This window comes from Sturnira hondurensis, unplaced genomic scaffold (assembly GCF_014824575.4).
Source record: "Sturnira hondurensis isolate 20B ecotype Veracruz unplaced genomic scaffold, ASM1482457v3 Scaffold0014854, whole genome shotgun sequence".
Classification (NCBI taxonomy): Eukaryota; Metazoa; Chordata; class Mammalia; order Chiroptera; family Phyllostomidae; genus Sturnira; species Sturnira hondurensis.
In genome coordinates, this window is record NW_028087485.1 from 6,687,973 (window position 1) to 6,707,998 (window position 20,026).

The 20,026-nt window shown below is 43.7% G+C and overlaps 1 protein-coding gene across 5 annotated transcripts in view; it reads left to right on the forward strand.

The window, feature by feature from the left end:
• Positions 1-9,735: 9,735 nt before the first annotated feature.
• The window catches only part of SORCS1 (sortilin related VPS10 domain containing receptor 1), a 492,654-nt gene continuing 482,363 nt past the window's right edge, over positions 9,736-20,026 (forward strand). For 3 of the 5 annotated variants that reach the window (XM_037063979.1, XM_037063975.1, XM_037063977.1), the window contains exon 1: positions 10,174-10,824. In XM_037063979.1, the coding sequence (XP_036919874.1) occupies positions 10,267-10,824 (558 nt within the window). In that variant the 5' untranslated portion in view covers positions 10,174-10,266. Of the gene's footprint in view, positions 10,825-20,026 lie in introns of all 5 variants that reach the window. The other 2 variants (XM_037063978.1, XM_037063980.1) reach the window with 1 other exon arrangement.

Below are 20,026 nucleotides of genomic sequence, written 5' to 3' on the forward strand. Positions count from 1 at the left end.
TGACAGGTAGGGAAATAACTATATGTTGTTTTTGTTTTGTTTTTAATATTTTACTTATTCATTTTTAGACAGAGAATGGGAGGGAGAATGAGGAGGAGAGAAATATCAATGTGTGGTTGCCTCTCATACACCCCCAAATGGGGACCTGGCCTGGACCCCAGGCATGTGCCCTGACTGGGAATGGAAACAGTGACCCATTGGTTCACAGGCCAGCACTCTATCCCCTGAGCCACACCAGCCAGGGTTATGTTGTTTTTAAAGACACACAAATTATAAGGAAGATTGAAACAAAAAGATGGAAAATAAATACAGTGCAACATTAATTGAAAAACAGACATCACTATAGTAATAGATTATAGCCATTTTTACCTTTCATTTTATCTTATTTTTTCATATATATATTATTTCCCAGTTACAGTTGGCATACAATATTGTATTCGTTTCAGGTGTAAAACATAGTGATTAGCCATCTATATAGCTTATGGAGTCATTTTCCCACATTTGAAGTGAAAATATAAAACTTTAATTTGTATATGATATCATCAGGCACATGGAAATTCTATAATAACCTAAAAGATTAAATTTAATAAGTAAAATTAATACTGTCACTATATACAAAATTAATGTAAGAATTTTTCAATATCGAAATTTAATTGAAAATTAAAGAGATAATATTCACAATGTCACCAAACACTTCCAGTACCTAAAAACAATTTTTGAAACATGTCCAGGATTTTATACTGAAAACTTATAAATATTGCTGAGAGAACTCCAAGAAGATCTACATAAATGAAGAAAATAATATATTCATGCTTTGGAGGACTCAGTACTTTTAACGTGTTGCTTTTTTCTACTTGATGTATGTATACAACACAATCCCATTAAAAACAGCAGCATTTCTCTCTTTTTTAAAAAATTAACAAGATAATTCTAACACAATCTGAAAGAACTAAGTAGGGGCTTTCCACCAGATATCAAGGTCTATTATGAAGCTACAGCAACTAAGAAGTGTTTTACAAATACCAAGTTTGACAAATTGATCAAGTAAGCTAGAAAATACAGAAACAGACACACGTAGGTAGTTGCCTGATTTTTAATAGTTATGTCACAGCAGTGAGGTGAGAAAAGGATGGTCTTTTTAATTAATGGTACTGGGATAATTGCTATCCAAATGAAACAATATGAACATTTACCCTTAACTCATACCATAAATAAAAAATAATTACAGATGAGTTATAGACAAATATGATAAGTAAAACACTATAGCACACAAAAATACTGGAGAGTATATTCATCAGTGTGGACTAAGAGAAGGTTTTTTAAACTGAAAATTAAAAGCATTATCCATAAAAAGTGTTTTCAAGTAATCGATAAATTAGGTTACATAAATATTAAGAATTTATAGTTATCAAAAATAGCATATAGAAAAAGCAAAGCACAGACTGGGACATATCTGGATGTATTATTACTATTGTCTATAAATTATATATGGAAAAGGGTTTGTATTTAGATTATATAAAGAATTTCTACACATTAACAAGGAAAAGACTCACCACCCAATATTTTTAAAGCTAACCAAAACCTGATATGCACTCCAGAAAATAGAATATTTAAATGGCTAATAAGTACTTTAACTGAGCATCATTATCCTTCAAATGAATGCAAAGGAAACAAGTATGGGATACGTGTACACTCTCACCAGAATGGGACACACACACACACACACACATATATACACACACACACATATACATACTGCCAGTGAAGATGTGGAATAACTCCAACTTTCAGACACTGCTCTTTGGAGCAAATACTGAAAAGCAGGCATCATACAGTAAAAGGCGTTCACACGTGCTTTTTTGGGGACTCACTGAATCAGGCCTAACGTTGTTACCTAGAGAACGAGTGCTTGTGTCTACCAAACGACATACACACCGTTGCCCACGGAAGCTATGTTCTATTAGCCAAAAGGTGGGAATTATCTGAATGCTTATCAACAGTAGAATGAGGAAACAAACATTTGTGTGTTCATATTTTGGAAAGAATGGAACAGCGATGAAAGGGATTAGTCACTGTTATGCAAAACAGGCAGAGTAAATGTCACAGACACAATATTGAATGATAAAAGCTGGACACGGGAGTTCACGGTTTGATTCTATTAATTATGTTCAAGTGGAGCAGATCAACCTGTGCTTTAGAAGTCAGAACAGGCATGCTCAGACAGAGTCTGTATACAGTGGAGTTGACTGCCAGAGTGTGAGACGTCTTTGGGATTCTGGAAGAGAGTCCTGTCTTCATCTTTGTGGTTGTATGTGTGTGTGTGTGAGAGAGAGAGAAAAAAAAAATACTTGAGTAATATAGTTAAGATTTAGACATTCTCATGGTGTAGGTTAAAGCTCAAAGTGATTTTTAAAAATATTTTTAATGCTAAAAACATTGTCATTGTAATTAGATAGAGTCTGTTCAAACAAGCTGTAGCTAGTAGCAATAGGCTGACAAACATGAGCATTTTTAGATAATAATATTCTGTCAAACTGCTTTATTCAATGATTTAACTTTGTCTTAGGTGTAAATTTAGCATTCTGTGACCCTTGGGGTGTGTCTCCGTGCTTCATCCTAGATATGATTACCGGTCGGTATCAAGAAAGGCCATCACAGATATCAAAGCATCAGCTCTGTCGGTCATTCAGTCATTCAACAAACAACTGAAGTTTATTCTCTGCACTGAGTTAGGTACTAAGGCTAAGGGATGACTATGCAGGGTGGGGCAAAAGTGGGTTTACAGTTGTGAGTACACAAAACAGAGTTTATGTTTATATTGTTATTTATTAATTGTTGTATTATTTTCCATATGAACAACTGTAAACCTACTTTTGCCTCACCCTGTGTAATACACTCGGGACCCCCTAATCTACAAGAGATCTCAGTTTAATGGAGAAAACGTATGAGTAGAACATATGATTATAATAATAAAAGTACACTGTCAGAACAGATGCAGGGTACCAAGGGAAACAGAGAAGAGATGTTGGTTACCTGTTTTTGGATATCAGACAGACATCACCAGTTTAGCAACGAACCAAGTTGTCAGTTAAGGGCTCATTACATTGCTACTGCTGTGGAGACAGCTGACTTCACAAAATACAACAGATAGGCCTCAACCCACAATGTGATTCAAATAGTCCTACCTGGTGCTAATGACTGAGCAGGGAAAGGTAGCTGAGCTCTTCCTCATACTGGTTTTTCATGGCAAACACACATGACGCTACATCTAGGCATGCGTCTAAGGTTACTTATGTCTTCACGCTCGTAACATCTCTATATTATAAATTGCAAGTATGTACTCCTTATGTATTAAATAAGGGGTTCTCTTTGATCTTTTCTAAAGTTAATTTTTAAGTGGCCAAAAATAATTCAAGTACATATTTGAAACTCAATCTGCTATCGACATCCCAGAAGCTTGCAAGGCCCAAATGCAGATTCCTGGCAGAATGATTCACACGGAAGACTGACTTGACAAGAAGGAAGAAAGCAGGAGTTTATTCCATTCTTTCAATTTGTTCCCAAAGCAAGACTCCTCAGTTCTAATCCCTGTTCCTCTCATTATATCTTATGGAGTACAGTGGTCTTTAAAGTTTGTTTTATATCTAGCAGGAAATACATTTTTTTTAATTGACTAAATTTTAACCGCTTGTCTTTTATCTAGGGAAGCATGTTGGAGAACAGTGTCTCATTGATTTAGTATGTGAAGCATGAAATAACAGCTAACATATATGTTGCATTTGTCCTGTGCCATGCAGAACAGCCTCACAACTTCCATTTTACATTTTGGACAACAGAACTTCAGAAAGTTCAAGGGTATCATTCACCTAGTGAGCGGCATACAGAGAATTGAAAACTAGGATTCCAGCTTCAAAGTTCAGGATTTTCTGCTCCACACGGGACTGCCTCCAAGGCCAGAGGCCGACAGACACAATCAGCTCCAGGCTTTGATCTTGTCTCCTCCCTTCCTCCTCAGTGCATTTCTGTGTTGCTCCCAGAGATGAGCACGCTGTCAGGGATGTCTGGACCGGCGGGGGCTGGAGTGTATCTACTCTTTGTCCAGAATAGACAGAGGAACAGGAAGCAGTGCAGGTAGTATCTGCCCAGCTATGCTACTCCTTGAGTGGTCCTGCCTTTTCCTCACAAGTAACTCCTGCTCTGCCAGGGAGGTCCTCAGGATCTTACTTCTCAATGGCTGCTGAGAATATATTTATTCTAGAGTTGTCTTCAGCTGGAATTTTATACCCTAGAAATCTACAGAATTTGGTTTCAGTATTAACCTCATCCATTTTTGGATTCGTTCTTTGGAAAACAGACAGAAATCACTGAGATTTCTGGTGATATGGGAGCTTTTGGTTGTCATCTCAGTGGCCCTCCAAGCACTGGGAGGCTAGCTGGCTGTTTCTCCTGTCTTCTCTCCTCTGGGTCAGTGCTCCCAGGGGAATGGAAATGGCATGTGCTACAGCTGACTTTGTTTCTTCCTATTTGCACCTTCAAGGAGAATGGACTCAAAAAAGTATTATGAAGTTGGTTTTCTGATTTACTACCTGAAAGCCTTTATATGTTGGGCTAACAGACTAGAGGAAGACAGGAGACAGATAATAAAAGTCACTTTTTTTACAGTGTCTAGAACATTTTAATACTAAAATGAAATTTTAGATGAAGTCTAAGACCGTTGGTAAACATGTATTTTTCAAAACCTAATAAGACTTCTCTAAATAAACAGTCACAGTGTACATAGTATCTTCACATTATGATGATTTAAATGGGAAAATATATGCATATATGAGTTCACATGATGGTGATATTATTTCACGCTTCTCTCTGCCTATTTAATTACACAAATTAGTTTTGAAATCTGTAATGATTGTGTAAGCCATGCATAATAGTGAAACAAAAAATAATGTGGACTTTTGATTAATTCATTTCTATACAAATCCGGGGTGGGTGGTTTTGGGCTAAATGGAGGTAAAAAGGGCCATAAAATTCAGTTCTAAGTTTTTTTTTCTTTAACTCTATGACCTTCGATAAATTTGTTTTTTATTCTGTAAGATGCAGGCGAAATCTGCCCCCTACCTACCTTTTGGAGCTGCTGCAAGATTTATTAAACAAGGGGGAAAAATGTTTAGAGGACTGATGAAATAAGAGTTACATGAATACAAGGCAGTATTGTTATCTCTAAGAGGTGCATGGAGTTGAAATAACGTTTACAACATCCGTATGGGACAGGTTGATAAACTTGGACTAACTTTTACAGATGAGAGGGCTTAAGCCCTTCTCCGAAGCCACAGAGAGTGGGCGAAAGGGAAGAGGTGCAATTACTGGATTCAGACCTAGGCTGGTATTTGTTGATGCTGGGAAGTACTTTTAAGGGAAGTTTTTAAAACAATCTCATCACCCCTTTGGCAGGCAATTAGAGGAGTCTGCATACTATTCTCTCCAATTTTCTTTCTGTGTTTTTTTTTTCATGACATTTATCTGACATGTAAGACACCTGGTCTCAATAATATCCAAGAGGAGCCAAGTATTTTGAGAGCGTTAGAAGACATTGTTTCAACAATGAGACAAATATTGTGATTTAGTGCAGCCAAGGCCAAGGTATCCATCAGATATGGAGAGAACAAGGAAAAGGGGAAGAAGGAAAGCCACTGTGACAGATACTGTGGTTTGTAGAGCAAAGTTATATATGCAGCACATACACCACTGTCTTTAACATTACCCTCCACCAAGGAAAAGTAAATACAAATTGAAAAATACACATTTTCCCTTCAGCCTAACCAAACTGGCTTCCTTGTTTCCAAAATTGCTTGTTCAACATTCCTGAAAATGATTCTAGTTAAAGAGCCTGGCACATAGTAAATCACCAATAAATGTTGTCTCTTATGAGTTGGGTTTGGAGGAGAAACAGTGTCGTATAAAGTCAAGGACATAGTAGGAATAAGCTACCTGGTTTGAAGCCTTGGCTCTTGCACTAACTTGCCTCGTGACTCTGGGTAGTTTAATGTGATCTATAAAGTGGCACTTTAGGTTACGATAGCACTCAGCTGAGATGAATTTTGTAACATTCAAGAGACAAACAAACAAAGGAGCTGATACCTGTCAGGTTTAGCTTGGTTCCTGGCATATGCGCATGTCTGATTTACAAAGTGGCGACTCCTGGACGTTGGGCAGGCAGAGTTGCTACACCTGTGTCGCTCAACCAGCCCGTCCTTGTTCACTGAGCATTTGCATTGAGCCAGGCAGTGAAGGGGGCGTTGGAGGAAGAATGGGTGAACACAGGGGAGACAGTCTTTATCTACATGTAGCCTTTGGGGAGAGTATTAGCCAAAAAATGGATAAATAAAATAAAACAATTGAAGCCTGCAATATATGCTAAGAAGTAACTAGTAAACACGGACACAAAATAATAAAAGGAATTTCTTGGTTAGGCAGTCAAGAAAGTCTAAGTCAGTGCATTTCAAGTGAAGGTCTCAAAGAAAAGAGGTGAGCTATGAAAATCTGGGGTGATGGCAGGCATTCCAGTAAAGCGGAGTAGCGTATGCAAAGGTCGTGAGAGGCAAGGCCTTGCCCAGAGGTGCTGAGGCATCTAGGTGAGGAGAGAGCGCTGCCACATGTGACGGAGGAACGGGCAGGACCCAGCTCAGGCAGGCCTGATTGGCCATGGTGAGGGGCCTAGGTGTTCTTCTGTTTGCAATGATAAGTCAGGGGAGGTTTTTTATAACAGCAAGTAAATGACATTTCATGTGCTCTGGAAAGACCACTTTTGCTGCTTTGTAGGTCAAGGCACGTGAACTTCACTGACCATGCNGTGAAGGTCTCAAAGAAAAGAGGTGAGCTATGAAAATCTGGGGTGATGGCAGGCATTCCAGTAAAGCGGAGTAGCGTATGCAAAGGTCGTGAGAGGCAAGGCCTTGCCCAGAGGTGCTGAGGCATCTAGGTGAGGAGAGAGCGCTGCCACATGTGACGGAGGAACGGGCAGGACCCAGCTCAGGCAGGCCTGATTGGCCATGGTGAGGGGCCTAGGTGTTCTTCTGTTTGCAATGATAAGTCAGGGGAGGTTTTTTTATAACAGCAAGTAAATGACATTTCATGTGCTCTGGAAAGACCACTTTTGCTGCTTTGTAGGTCAAGGCACGTGGACTTCATTGACCATGCACACAAACCAGCATGTGGCTCCAGATGTTCATAAATACAATACCCTCCCCCCCTCTCTCTCTCCACACACACACACACACACACACACACACACACACCATATATATGTTTATCAGTAATTGAACATTAACAAGGCCACTGTTTTCTTCCCTCACACAATGAATCCTCTGTGGTACCATCTAGTACCTGTATTCCGTTTTGGCGATGACCAGCGCAGCGCGGAGATGATTTGGAGGACAGCAGTTGGGGAGCAGGGAGAGCTGTCAAGAGGTGGTCGCGTTAGTCCAGGTGAGGGAGGATGGTGGCTAGACTAAGGGGGTTGCATGGTTTTCATCCACACGACGAGAAGACTCCTTCCTGCGATTACACATCCATCTTCTCTACTGGCCTTTGACATCAACTGTGTTCCTAGTAAATGACCCATGCTTAATGTGTTGTATTAATAAAACCTGTTAGGGTGCTTAATGGGCTGTTGGAATGAAAACCCCTTGAAACAGACTAACCCACTTCTCCCGGCCATTGGCCTGTTTCTTCAAGTCTTCTGGGAAAAGAACGTAGCTTAGGGAACTTCTGGCACTTTCCGTTTCTGTTGACCGAAGTCATGGGGATGAGAACTGTAAGATAGAAAATTAATTTATAAAAAAATACAACAATACTTAGCACCAATTCCATCAAATGAATAATTAAATCGGGTGTAAAAAATGCCCGCCCTTTATGAATTCTCAGCGAATGGGCTACAAATGCTTTCATTTTAGAGGGATCACTGTAATAGATGCATGTTAATGGCAGTTGTAAACTCTTCTGGAAGAGGAATTTTTGAAACCAAACAATGTTAATTTTGCAATACTAGATTGAGATTAGAAAATTAGAATCTTCTGACTTTTTTTTGTTTCCATTTCACTTTTTCCAGTCCTCTATTTGACTCTTGAGTCCGGTTTTCCCCTCTAGTAGGAATTCTCACGCACTTACCCAGACTGGAAAGGAGGTTAGCCGGGCATGGAAAGAAAGCATTAAACAAATGGTCCTTCAAAGCTCTGAAAACCTTTCCGAGGAGAGGAAAACAGCTGTCCTGGGCTTTGCCAAAGAGCACTTGCAGTTTTGGAAGGAGGGAGGGCTTCTGGTTCTCCTCTCCTCCATCCAGAAGCCACAGCCTGCCAGATGTACTCCTCCTACAGGCGGGTGCAGGTGTGGGCAGTAAAGGCACTTCTGGGAGATACAGTCTGTGTCTCCTTTAATGACAAAGAGGAACTGAGCTCTTTGTCCTTCTAAGCCTTCCCTCCTTGGATTGATCATAAGAACAATAATTTAAATTTTTTGTAACACATCTCAGGCTTGGATTGCTACAATAGCAATTCCTCTTGGACAAGATCAAAAAAGGTTATCATTAATTGAAGAATAATTATCACTCTGTTACTTTCCAGTTGATCCCATTGCAAACTCAGAATTCAGGCTTTTCAGTAAGGTTACCTTTACAAATGCAAAAATGGGCAAAGCCGCAATTTTGGAAATTGTACTCTTTTGCTGTGGCATTCATTTACTCAATCAGTAAATATTCATTGACTAACTTAATCATTTCCACGTGAAAGGAAATGCTATTAGACACTTGAAGACTACAAAGAAATATGAAGGTATTTCACACCTTAGAAGCAAACTTTCTATTTCAAAAAGGCTTGGCTATTGAGAAGTTCTTTGTAATTTTCAAAGCCCATTCACCTACTATAAATCTTCATCTGAACTTTTGAACAGTAGCAGGGGAACTGGGTTGGGCAGACATTATAATCATACAATTACAGGATTTTAGGAACGGAAGAAATTTTAAAGGTCATTCAATGCAACCACTTAACTTTCAAGTGTAGGAAAGCCAGAGCGTGAGCCCCCACGGCAAACTAGTGGCGGAGCATCTAGACAGAGCACGTTTGCGAACAAAAATCTACAGCCCTGGGTGAGGAGCTCTGCGCTAGGCACGAATGACACAGAGAAACAGCGTCACGCCTCCTTTCTTCTATTCATTTACATGCAGATAGATCACTGATTCACAATAAATAGTTATTGGATTAACGGGTCACAAATCTTACCCCATGGGGCAGTGTCAAGCACTGAGGATACACTGATGAACAAAATAAACCGGTCACTTCCTCCAAGTTGCACACAATTTGGTCTTACTGTCCTCAATGAGTTTGCAATCTCTCAGGAACGCCAAGTCATATGCCCACACAATGCAGGGAAGATTGGGTTCCAACACAGTGAACGCTTTCCGAGATCAGGAAAGGAATCTGAGCGCGATAATTGATGGAAATCCTCCCCCCTCCCCCCGCCCATCATTTAATTACATCATTCTCTGCGGAGGCCTTTCCGGGATCTCCCCCAGGCCTGGACACAGAGTCTGCTCAAGGTAAGGTCAAGATGCCAACTCACGGAGACTAAGGGAAAAATCCGGAGCCCAACCACCCCTGTTTTCTAAACTGGAAAAGACTTGGGTGAGGACCGGGGAGGAAACAGCCACAGAGACTGACAGAAACCACAAAACTGGAATAGGAAGTCCCCACCGCGGGGACCACTCCGCGAGCTCCGGGCTGGCCGCCCCCACCGGAGGCGCGCGCGGGCTCACAGAGGAGCCCAGCGGGCGGCCGCGCGGGCGCAGATCGGGAGGCGGAGAGGAGCGGGCGGCGGCAGCGCCCGCGAGCCCACGGGGAGGGTCGGAAGCGCATCCAGTCCCCGCAGCCACCCGCGCACAGAGCAGCTCGAGAGCGGGACACCGCGCGGAGAGCCCCGGCAGCGCCCGCCCTCTTTCCCGCGTCGCTTGCCAGCGCGCCAGCGCCCGCTCCGCCCGCGACTTCAGTTCTGCTCCACCCCCGCGTGGCGGCGGCTCGCTCGGTCCGGACCTGCGCTCCGCACCAGCCCAGCCTGGGCGAGCGGCGGCCACCTGCCCGGCGCCGCCTCCGCCCGCCCCACCGCCGCCCAACTTGGATGGAGTTGGGGTCCTGAGCGCCTGTCCTCCACAGCCGGACAGCGGAGAGCCCCGCGCCGACGCCTCCGGTTCGGGACGCCCTCCCCGCTGCTCTCCGCTCCGCAATGGGAAAAGTTGGTGCCCGCGGCGGCTCCCCAGCCGGGCTGAGCGCGCTCCTCGCCGGCGCGGGGCTCTTGCTCTTCTGCGCCTCGGGCGCCTGCGGCAGCGGCTCCTGCTGCCCCCACCTGCACCCCAGCTCCGGCCCACGCTGGGCTCCGACCGCAGGGGCTTTTTTTCACCAGGGGCCGCCGGGCAAGTCCCCTGCCACGCCCCCGTCCCTCCTTGGTCGCCCACTGTTCGCAGTGGCCCCCGGAGACCGAGCTCTGCCCCTGGAGCGGGCCCCGGGCACCGGAGCCTCCGTGGCGGTTGCTCCCCGCTCCGGCCGGAGGAGACGGAGTGGAGCGGATCCGGAGAAGGCAGAACAAGGAGAGGGCTCGAGTAGAAGCCCCCGGGGAGTGCTCAGGGACGGAGGTCTGCCGCAGCCTGGGACTCCGGAGCGGGACCCGGACAAAGCCACTCGCTTCCGGATGGAGGAGCTGAAACTGACCAGCACCACGTTCGCGCTGACAGGCGACTCGGCACACAACCAAGCTATGGTTCACTGGTCTGGCCACAACAGCAGTGTGAGTAGGATGGGCATGAGGGCAAAGGAGTGCAAGATGTGGTCCGATAGAGAATTTGGATAAATGGGTTTTCTGGACTGGAAAGTCCAGTCTTGCCTGTTACCTCCCCCTTCCCATCCCCGGAGTTAACGATACCTACCCACTAGGTAGGGGACTCCCCCCACCTCCCGCGCAAAAAAAAAAAAAAATCATTGGAGTCCTCTCCACACCCCAAACAAACAAAGATTTAAACAGCAGACAAATCCCCGTTTCCTGCTTCTAGGGTCGCATTGGTGCAGTACCATGGATCTGAAGACCAGTCGGAGGGGGTTGAATAAAGAGTATTCTGAATGTGGAGGTGACAGGGTTAAAATTCCAGGGAGGCTGACATTCCCCCAAGTGACTTCCCCCTTACTTGCTAGACTTATGGATGAGTGCAAGTAAAATCCACAAGACTTTATTTGAGGATTTTTCTTTTATTTTTATGCAGAGCTACTAGCCTCCTCTTTCTTACACGGGGAAGAGAAATACCATGGATAAGGGTATCCGTTAATGTCTTCTCTGTTTCTGGAGACCGACCTGGTGCATGCAAGTTTCAGGACGGGAACTCTCCAGCATTTCCTCCCAGCACCAAGCTCGTGTGTGCTGAGAGCCGGGCTTTTCAGCCTGTGAATGAGTGGTTGTTCTCTGGCATGATCGGTCCCAGGAAGATCAGATATATCCCAGTGACAACAACGCCCTGTTCTTCTCTGTTGCCTGACCTCCTCTGGTGAAGAGCATAAATAAAAAGACTCAGCCTCCCTTTATGAAGGGAGCAGAGGGGTGTCCTGGTTCCAGGAGGCCGACCCTGGGGAGAGTGGAAGTCCATGAGCCTTGGCCAACTCAGGGAAAAGCCTGCCTCCCTGGAACCCGAGGTAGCAAGCGATTCCAGTCCAAAATGCACCTGGAAACTTCAATGAGCTGCAGTAGTAAAGAGCCAGCTTTGATGGTAACAACGGAAGGGGATTTAAAAGTGTGCGAACCTCTCTAGGCTGCCGTTGGAGCAGACAGAATCTTTAAGGGGATCGTAAAAACTAAGGATGTGTACAATGAAAGGAAATAAGTCAAAGTTCCAGCTTCCATCGGGTTTTGCAATGGTACTATTTCTAATGCATCTGTGCAGCTCGATACCTTTCAAAATGTTTTCAGTTGTGGTGTAATTGCCAGAGACCTCCCCAGGGAAGTGCCGGTTTAGTGAGTTGTGCTCATTGTCAGCTTTTTAATGAAAGTTGTGAACATTTTAAAATAGCAGCGTGTCATTATGGAGTCCTTGGGTCCATACATATACAGAGTTTTAAGGCAAACCCTGATCAGTAGCATTTCGTATTGATGTCTCTGTTCTGAGAGCACCAGCAGGGTATTTCCTACGATTTAGCTTTCATGACGGAGGCTGTGGTTTTTACGTGGTTCTCAGGACTGGTTTAATCAAATAATTGAAGCTGACTTCATCTCATTCAAGTTCTATAGAGACCCTTGCCCTCATTCCTTACCTTAACAATTATACTTTTCATATCATAACTACTAAAATTAATCACCCAGTTTGAACTTGAAGCTGCTTAAACTAATTGAATAACTTTTGCATTGCTGAAGTGATTAGCTCAGAGCTTCTGGATTTTAGGGGAGATTTTAAACACATCAGACATATTAGATCCATTGTATCAAGTAGTAAAGGACTTTGGACTCAAAGTATTTCTGGCTTTTAGTGTAATTCAAGCTGTAAAATATCACTCACCCATTAGACCTCTCCTTTAGTTCGCCTCTTGAAAGATCTTGGAAAGAGCGAGAAAAGGAGAGTACATATTTGGCAAATTTTGCACTCCATTTAAGAAATGGCGCCAAACACTGCCAGATTTTTTTAATGGTGCTTATAAGCCCAGTAGGGCTTATTAGGGCCAGCACTTGGAGGGGCAACATGCAGGGAAGTCTGAGATGATGCAGGGAATATTCAAAGTGGTCTATGCTATAGGTTTGGGCACTTGAATCGTGTTAACTAGTAATGAGATTTCTGCTCTATGAAGTCACTTCCCACGCCCCCATCTCTGCCTGCTTACACACATTTTTTTAAGTGTATATGTACAGATGGTAGAGCAAGAGAAATAGTCTGCATCCAGGTCCTCCAAAACAAAGCTGCCCAGATTCATAGGTGAGACAAAGTTTCAAATATTTTTTACAGGGGAGAAAGGTAGAGAGAAACGTTTTTTTTTTCTTTTGCTCAACTTTATGACATGCAAAGTAGAGTAGAGACCTGAGTTCAAGTGCTGCTCATTTGTATTTGTGTTTTACAAAGCAAGGCATTGTGACTGTAAGGTGCGGTACACCTGTTTGGAACTCTCATTCCCACCCGCCCCCCTTCCCCGGCCCCGAATTAGAAATCCACTAACCTAAACCTGAAGCCAGCATGGGGCGTTGGGTACTGGCGGCTCTCATTTTTTCACGTTTAGTGGTCTTCCTTTATGCATGCCCGGATGCATTCAGGGCTGCAGACAATACACATCTTGGGAACTCCCCTTACATTTGGCTGAAAGCTTTTGTAAGTAGGGCTGTTCTCATGGCAATAATACCTGCATTAAAGGTGTAAATGTATGGTAATTCTAGGCTGCCTGTGGAACCTGTGGGAAATTCCAGGTGGTTCTCTCACCTCTTTTCCCTCTCCTGCCCTCTCCAGCTGTTGGACTTGTGCAGTTGGGTAAAAACAGGACTGTTTTGCCTCATCTGTGGGTGCGATGTGATTCCTCTGTACTGCAGTCTGGCTCATTGGAAACTGTTGCTAGAGCTGGTGGAACACCTGGGGGGATCTTCTGGCATGAAAGGTGCTGGGTATGAATCATTTGTCATGAGCTTGGTGTCATAAGCAAGAACATATTGTTCCTACCCTACTCATCCCAGGCATGCTGTGCCCTGATCTAAATTTATACGGTATCCTTAGTTTGTTAAAATATATATTTGTCTGTGTATGTATGTGTGATGGGGTGGGTGTTTATTTCTTATTTCCAAAGAATTTCAAAGTGCCACACTTATTAATCCTTATAAAACCCTTGTTAGGTAATAGGTGGCAAGTGTTTATACCTCTTTCATATTTTTATGCTGGAGTGAGTTTGAATATTTCAATTCACCACCACCATGTGCCCTTCTGCTAGAAATAATGTTGTAATATTTGTTAACAGAGGCTTTTGCTTGACATATTTGGCCATTATGAAATCTGTAATGCTGCACTTATCACCGAACATGGCAGTCTGGTTGGTTCTCGTACCTATTTTCCTTCACTTCTTCTGGGACTGGAAATTTACCATCCACCCTCAGTGAATAAACTGAGTTGAGTCCCATCTTGGGTCAGGCATTTGGGTGTGCATTCCATCATTTCACTTAATTTTCCTCCAAAAACATGTTGTTACATAGAGGAGGAAACTGAGGCTTTGTTAGGACTTGCCAAGAGGGTACAGAAGGCCAGTGGCAAAGCCAGGGACTGGCCCCCAGAGTGACCTGACTCCAAAATCCCACTGAATGGTTTGTCTGAAAGACCTTAGGGCAGGGTAGAAAAACTCAGACATTTTAGAGTCTGTGTTTAAACAACCCTATCTTGGGTGGATTCCAGGTGATGGTGGAGGAGGCATAGTCTGAGCTGGAAGCTCCAAGTTCTTGTAGAAAAGCAGGGACTATAAAATGCGCCTGTCACATACACTCTTTACCTAAAGTAGTGATTTGGTTGTTCTCTTACCCACCCACCTCATCATCTTCAGTGAGACGTGGAGTCTGCAACTGGTGATTCATTGAGCACGCGGTAACCTGCCGTCATTCAGCCTTCAGATCGAGTGTTCTTCAGGAATAGATTCCTTTTCTAAGTTAGTTACATATCTGATTTTATAGAGAGGTTGGTTATGAACACTTGATTTGGCTAGACATTTTGACATAGGTTTTTTTGAGGGGTTTTTTATTGTTCAGTTACAGATGTCCCACCTTTTCCCCATTGCTCACCCCTACCTCGTCCTCCCCCACTTTTACAGTCAGTCTCCCCGCATTGTTCGTGCCCAGGGGTCCTCTATTCATGTTCCTTTGCTTGCCCCTTTCCCCTTCCCCCCGTGCTATCCCTGTTCCCTCTCCCCTCTGGTCACTGTCAGTTTGTTCTTTTTTTCCATGTCTCTGTTTCTATTTTGCTTATTTGTTTTGCTGATTAGGTTCCACTGATAGGTGAGATCATATGGTATTTGTCTTTCACCACCTGGCTTATTTCACTCAGCATAATGCTCTCCAGTTCCATCCATGCTGTTGCAAAGAGTAGGAGTTCCTTCTTTCTTTCTGCTGTGTAGTATTCCATTGTGTAACTACACCAGTTTTTTGATCCACTCATTTACTGATGGGCACTTGGGCTGTTTCCAGCACTTGGCTATTGTAAATCATGCTGCTGTGAACATTAGGGTGCATAGGTTCTTTTGAATTGTTGATTCAGGATTCTCAGGGTATAGTCCCAGCAATGGGATCGCTGGATGGAACGACAGGTCCATCTTTAATGTCTTGAGGAAATTCCATACTGTTTCCCACAGTGGTTGCACCAGTCAGCATTCCCGCCAACAGGGCACTAGGGTCCCCTTCTCTCCACAGCCTCACCAGCACTTGTTGTTTGTTCATTTATTAATGATGGCCATTCTGACAGGTGTAAAGTGGAGCTGTTTTTAAAAGTATAATGATAGAAGACTTTAGCTTTCTCTAGAAGGCCACGTAATTCCTCCTCTGGTCAGTGCTTTATGCTATTAATGAATGTGAGTCTGTGACCACATGGATGGCAATGGGTTCAGAAGCAGATTTGCATTTGAATATTAGCTCTCCTGCTTATCACCACTTTGCCTTGAGCAAGACACTTAGATTCTTTGAGCTTCGGTCTTCTGAACTAAAATATGAGGCACTACATTTTTTTTGCAGGCCTTTTCCTGAAGATTTAACTTGTGTATGAAGTGACTGGTACATAGTAAGTGCTCAAGAAATGCTAGTTTGTATTTTGGTTGAAGAAATAATTCTTTACTGGGAATGAAGAACCCTGGGTTATAGTCCTGACTGCAGCAGAGGTTATTTATGTAGTCACAGCCTGTTGAAATTTGGGGGCCTCAATTTCATCTTTTGTAAGGTCACACTGATAGACTCTAGCACCACAGAAATCCCTTCAGGTTAAAATTAATTTAACAGTTTGTTCAGCTTGTAGGTATCGTGCACCCACTACATTCAAGGGAGGTGCACCGGGAGTGTTGGGGATGCAGAAACGACAGTGGCCTATACCCTTGACCTGTAAGTGAGCAAGACTTTTATTTCGTATAACTTTTCCTTTTCCTGTTGTTCATATGTCTATCTCTTTATAGGAAATCTAGTCATTTGAGATCCAAACAGACATTCATTTCACTGTGAATTTGCAGCAAAATATAGTTTATGGGGTTTATTATAACATATCTTTATGTTAAAGGTCTTGCTGCCTTTGGACAAAAGAGTTGCTTAATGTGAAATTAAAAAGTAAACTTTTATTATGGTATTTAATGGGATTTTCTAGAGTAAATTGGCATGGATGTTGACTCTGGGAACTTCATCCACACCCTTTTCAGGAGGGACCCAGAGACTCATAGCCTGTGCTATAAATGCTAATGGAATTTTATTATTTAAGAGAATAATAATTGCTTACATTTAAGAACAGGGGGCCATGTGGCAGCATTATGCTAAGAAGCTTTCAGAAATTACTGGGTTTCAATGTTACAGTTATGTATTGAGTTCTGATATTTGTCAGGCAATGGTAATAGGCTTATTATAAGTGGGGCAATGCACAAAGATGGAAAGAAACAGTGCCTGCCCTCGAAGGACTTTCAGTCTTGGGCTCAAAGCATCCTCTGATGAGGCAGCAAACGACAAGTGTATTCTGAGGCTACAACATGCTGTAGAAGGTCAAGGGAAGGATGGACGTTTTCTGGCTAGGCTGGTATTCAGGCTTTATTACAGAGCTGGTACTTTAACTGAACCTTGAAATCTAAAAAAAAATTAATTAAGGGATGGAGGTTATTAGAAGGCTCTTTTGATCTGAACGAATGGTGTGTGGGAAGGTCGAGAATAGAGATGTAAACATTCTTATATCTGTATCTAGGAAATCAATCTACATTAGACGTAAACTATGTTTAACTGATGTTTTAATTTTAGAACTAGCTTTAAAAATGCTTGAAGCAGAAAGTATATACATCCATCTTCTAGTGAGTTTGGGTATATTCCAAGCACAAAAAGAAAATAAAAATTTGTATGGTCTCTTAAAGACATGACTGTCCTGCCCTGGCTTGCGTAGCTCAGTGGATTGAGTGCAGGCCTGTGAACCACATAATCGCGGTTCGATTCCCAGTCAGGGCACATGCCTGGGTTGCAGGCCAGTTCCCAGCAGGGGACTCATGAGAGGCAACCATACACTGACAGTTTTCTCCTTCTCTCTTTTCCTTCCCCTCTGAAGATAAATAAATAAATAAATAAATAAATAAATAAATTTTAAAAAAAAAGACATGACTGTCCTTATTTGCACCTGAAATCCCAGCCAGAATCATCATTGTTTCATTTTTACCTCAACATTTTCCACACACTGTTTTCACAAAAGGGGGCTTTCTTGGTGAGGAATATTAGTGGCCAGACTGCTCGGAGAGTAAATTAATTTGGCTCCCTGCCAGCTGATGGGACGTCACTAAGGTAAACTAGTTGTCCTGTCTTTGACTATGTCTCAATGTACTGTCCTAATTCTCGGATTAGAAAGTGTGGGGCATGTGTCTGCATGTCTCAGGGAAGCTATCCAAACGATGTGGCCAGGATGGCAGAGAACAGGCACGGTCGGCATGAGGTGAAGCCAGGCTTCTGGGGGTGTCATGGTGACTCTAGAGAAGTGCCCGCTCTACTCAGGGGGTGGGGACGAAATAGCCAAGCCAGCCTTTGGCAAGAAACAACGGTGAAATCTGACACCGACAACAGTATGGTGATTACCAGAGGGAAAGGGGGGGGGCGGTGGGGGGTGGAGGGGTGGCAGTAGGGAAGGTCATGGGGTGATAAATGGTGATCAGAGAGGTTTGACTCGGGGTGGTAAACACACAATACAGTGTACAGAGGATGTGTTATACAATTGTACACCTGAAGTCCATATGATTTAATTAACCAATGTCATCTGGCAAATTCAATAAAGAAGACAATTTAAAAAATAATAATTAAGAAAAGATGGAACCTCACTGTGCACAATTTATAAGGAAAGAACAGAGCCTATTCTAAAATTAAGGTCAGTGGGGGAGGGGAACACGTGAATGTTCTGTAGGAAATTCTACATGACATTTTACACTTGTTTAAATACAGCTGTGTCTATTTTTATAGCACTTTAAAAAATTATTTTATTGTTCAATTACAGTTGTCTGCATTCACCCCCACCACTCCCCCTCCCCCATCCCAGCTCTCCCCACCTCCCTCCCCTGCTTCCTAACCCCTCTGGTTTTGCCCATGTGTCCTTTATAGTTGTTCCTGAAAACCCTTCTCTCCTCCCCCATCACCCCTCCCCCACCACCCCCTCCCTCACATCCCCTCCCCCACCCTCCCCATCACCCCTTCCCCATCACCCTCCCCCACCCTCCCCATCACCCCTCCCCCATCCCCTCCCATCTATGGCACTTTAAACGCAGTTATACCGCTTTTGGGTCACTTGTAGCCCCTTTCCTTTGCAAAATGCATCAGTTTTCAAAGATTGGAGCATTACTTCCATTCTCTGCGTTTTATCATCACCACAGTCCTATGAGATAGGTGAGACAAATATGTACCCTTCTCAAGCAGGGAACTGAAGGTGTTGCAATGAAGCGGGTCAGTCAGTGGAAGAAGAGGGTCCCACTGGAGGAGTGATTCTTGGTTTGGCCCACTGCTGGCTTTCTGAAGGCAAGGGCTTGAACACCGCTGTATGCCGTGCACCTGCACGTATAATGTTTGGATGGATGGCCAGGAGTGTGGATGTTGGCCAGGGAGCTCCTGAGCTCTCGGGTCAGCCATTCAAGTTATTCGTCCTGGCCTTCAGAGCAAGTGGCCTTGCCAAAAGTCATGCTCTTGGCATTGTTTAAACCTTTAAAAAAGTGACCCTCAAAAGAGATACTTGGACTTTCTGCAAGTCAGGTCTCCAAGGAGAACCCGCCCACCCCGTGTGTTTCACTGCTAATGGACTGCGGAGATAAGATTACTCACCACTTGAGCTTATTGCAGCAGGGGGCTGGGTGAGGGAGGAAAGGGGGCAAGCCTCCTCTTTACCTCTTTAATTGTCTTACACAGATCAAATCTAGTTTAAAACTATTTTAAAAATGGTCTCAGTCAAGGAACCTAGAGTGTCAATGTTTGAAAGCTGCAGCAGTCACCGCAAAGGGGTACCTGTTGACACTAAGAGCCTTAATTTGCTCAAGGACTGTAATCAAGTTGCCAGCCACGGAGCTATTGCTTTTTCTACTTCTAACTGGTGCAGGTGGAGTGGGGGAAGGGAGCAAAGGAGAGTTTGCTGAATGCTAGGGATAGCTCTCTGTAGCCCGATAAAATACAGTGATTGTAACAGAAATTCTTCTTAACGATAGTCACATAAATAAGCACCAATTTAGTAAACGGCGTCCCTGGAAGTACATTCTAGAGCATCCCCACATCATTTCAGTTCACCCTCCCACCACACTTGTGCACTAGGTATCGCTAGTCTTATTCTAAAGCCGTGGAGGTCAGGGCGTAGGGACTTTCCCAAGGCCACCCCAGTAGAAGGTGGCAGAAATGGAGTTTGATTTTTGACCTTTGTGGCTCCAGAGATTTTTCTTCTTGATCATGTTGTCCCTTTGTAAGGGTTTCTTTCTTGGTTTCTTTAGTGACAACTCCACATGTCAGTGCGGAGGGATAGTACGGGAACTTAGCATGAGCACCCCATCTGGGGTGCCCCCTCTCACGTCGCCCTGATCGCCAGTCACTCACCTGGCACACTTTACTTGATAATAAGCTGGTCCATCATGCAGCTTGATCTGAGCTGTCACCTTTGTCTGTCTCCACCAGTGGCTCATCAGGGATTATTCCTGTGTGTCTTCCCATCTTGTTATCCCACGAGGATGTGTGGGACGTGCTGTTTGGTTTCTCCCTGCTGGCTAATGACCTAAAGTGACAGTGTGGACGACTCAGGCACTTTTTAAAGAAAGTG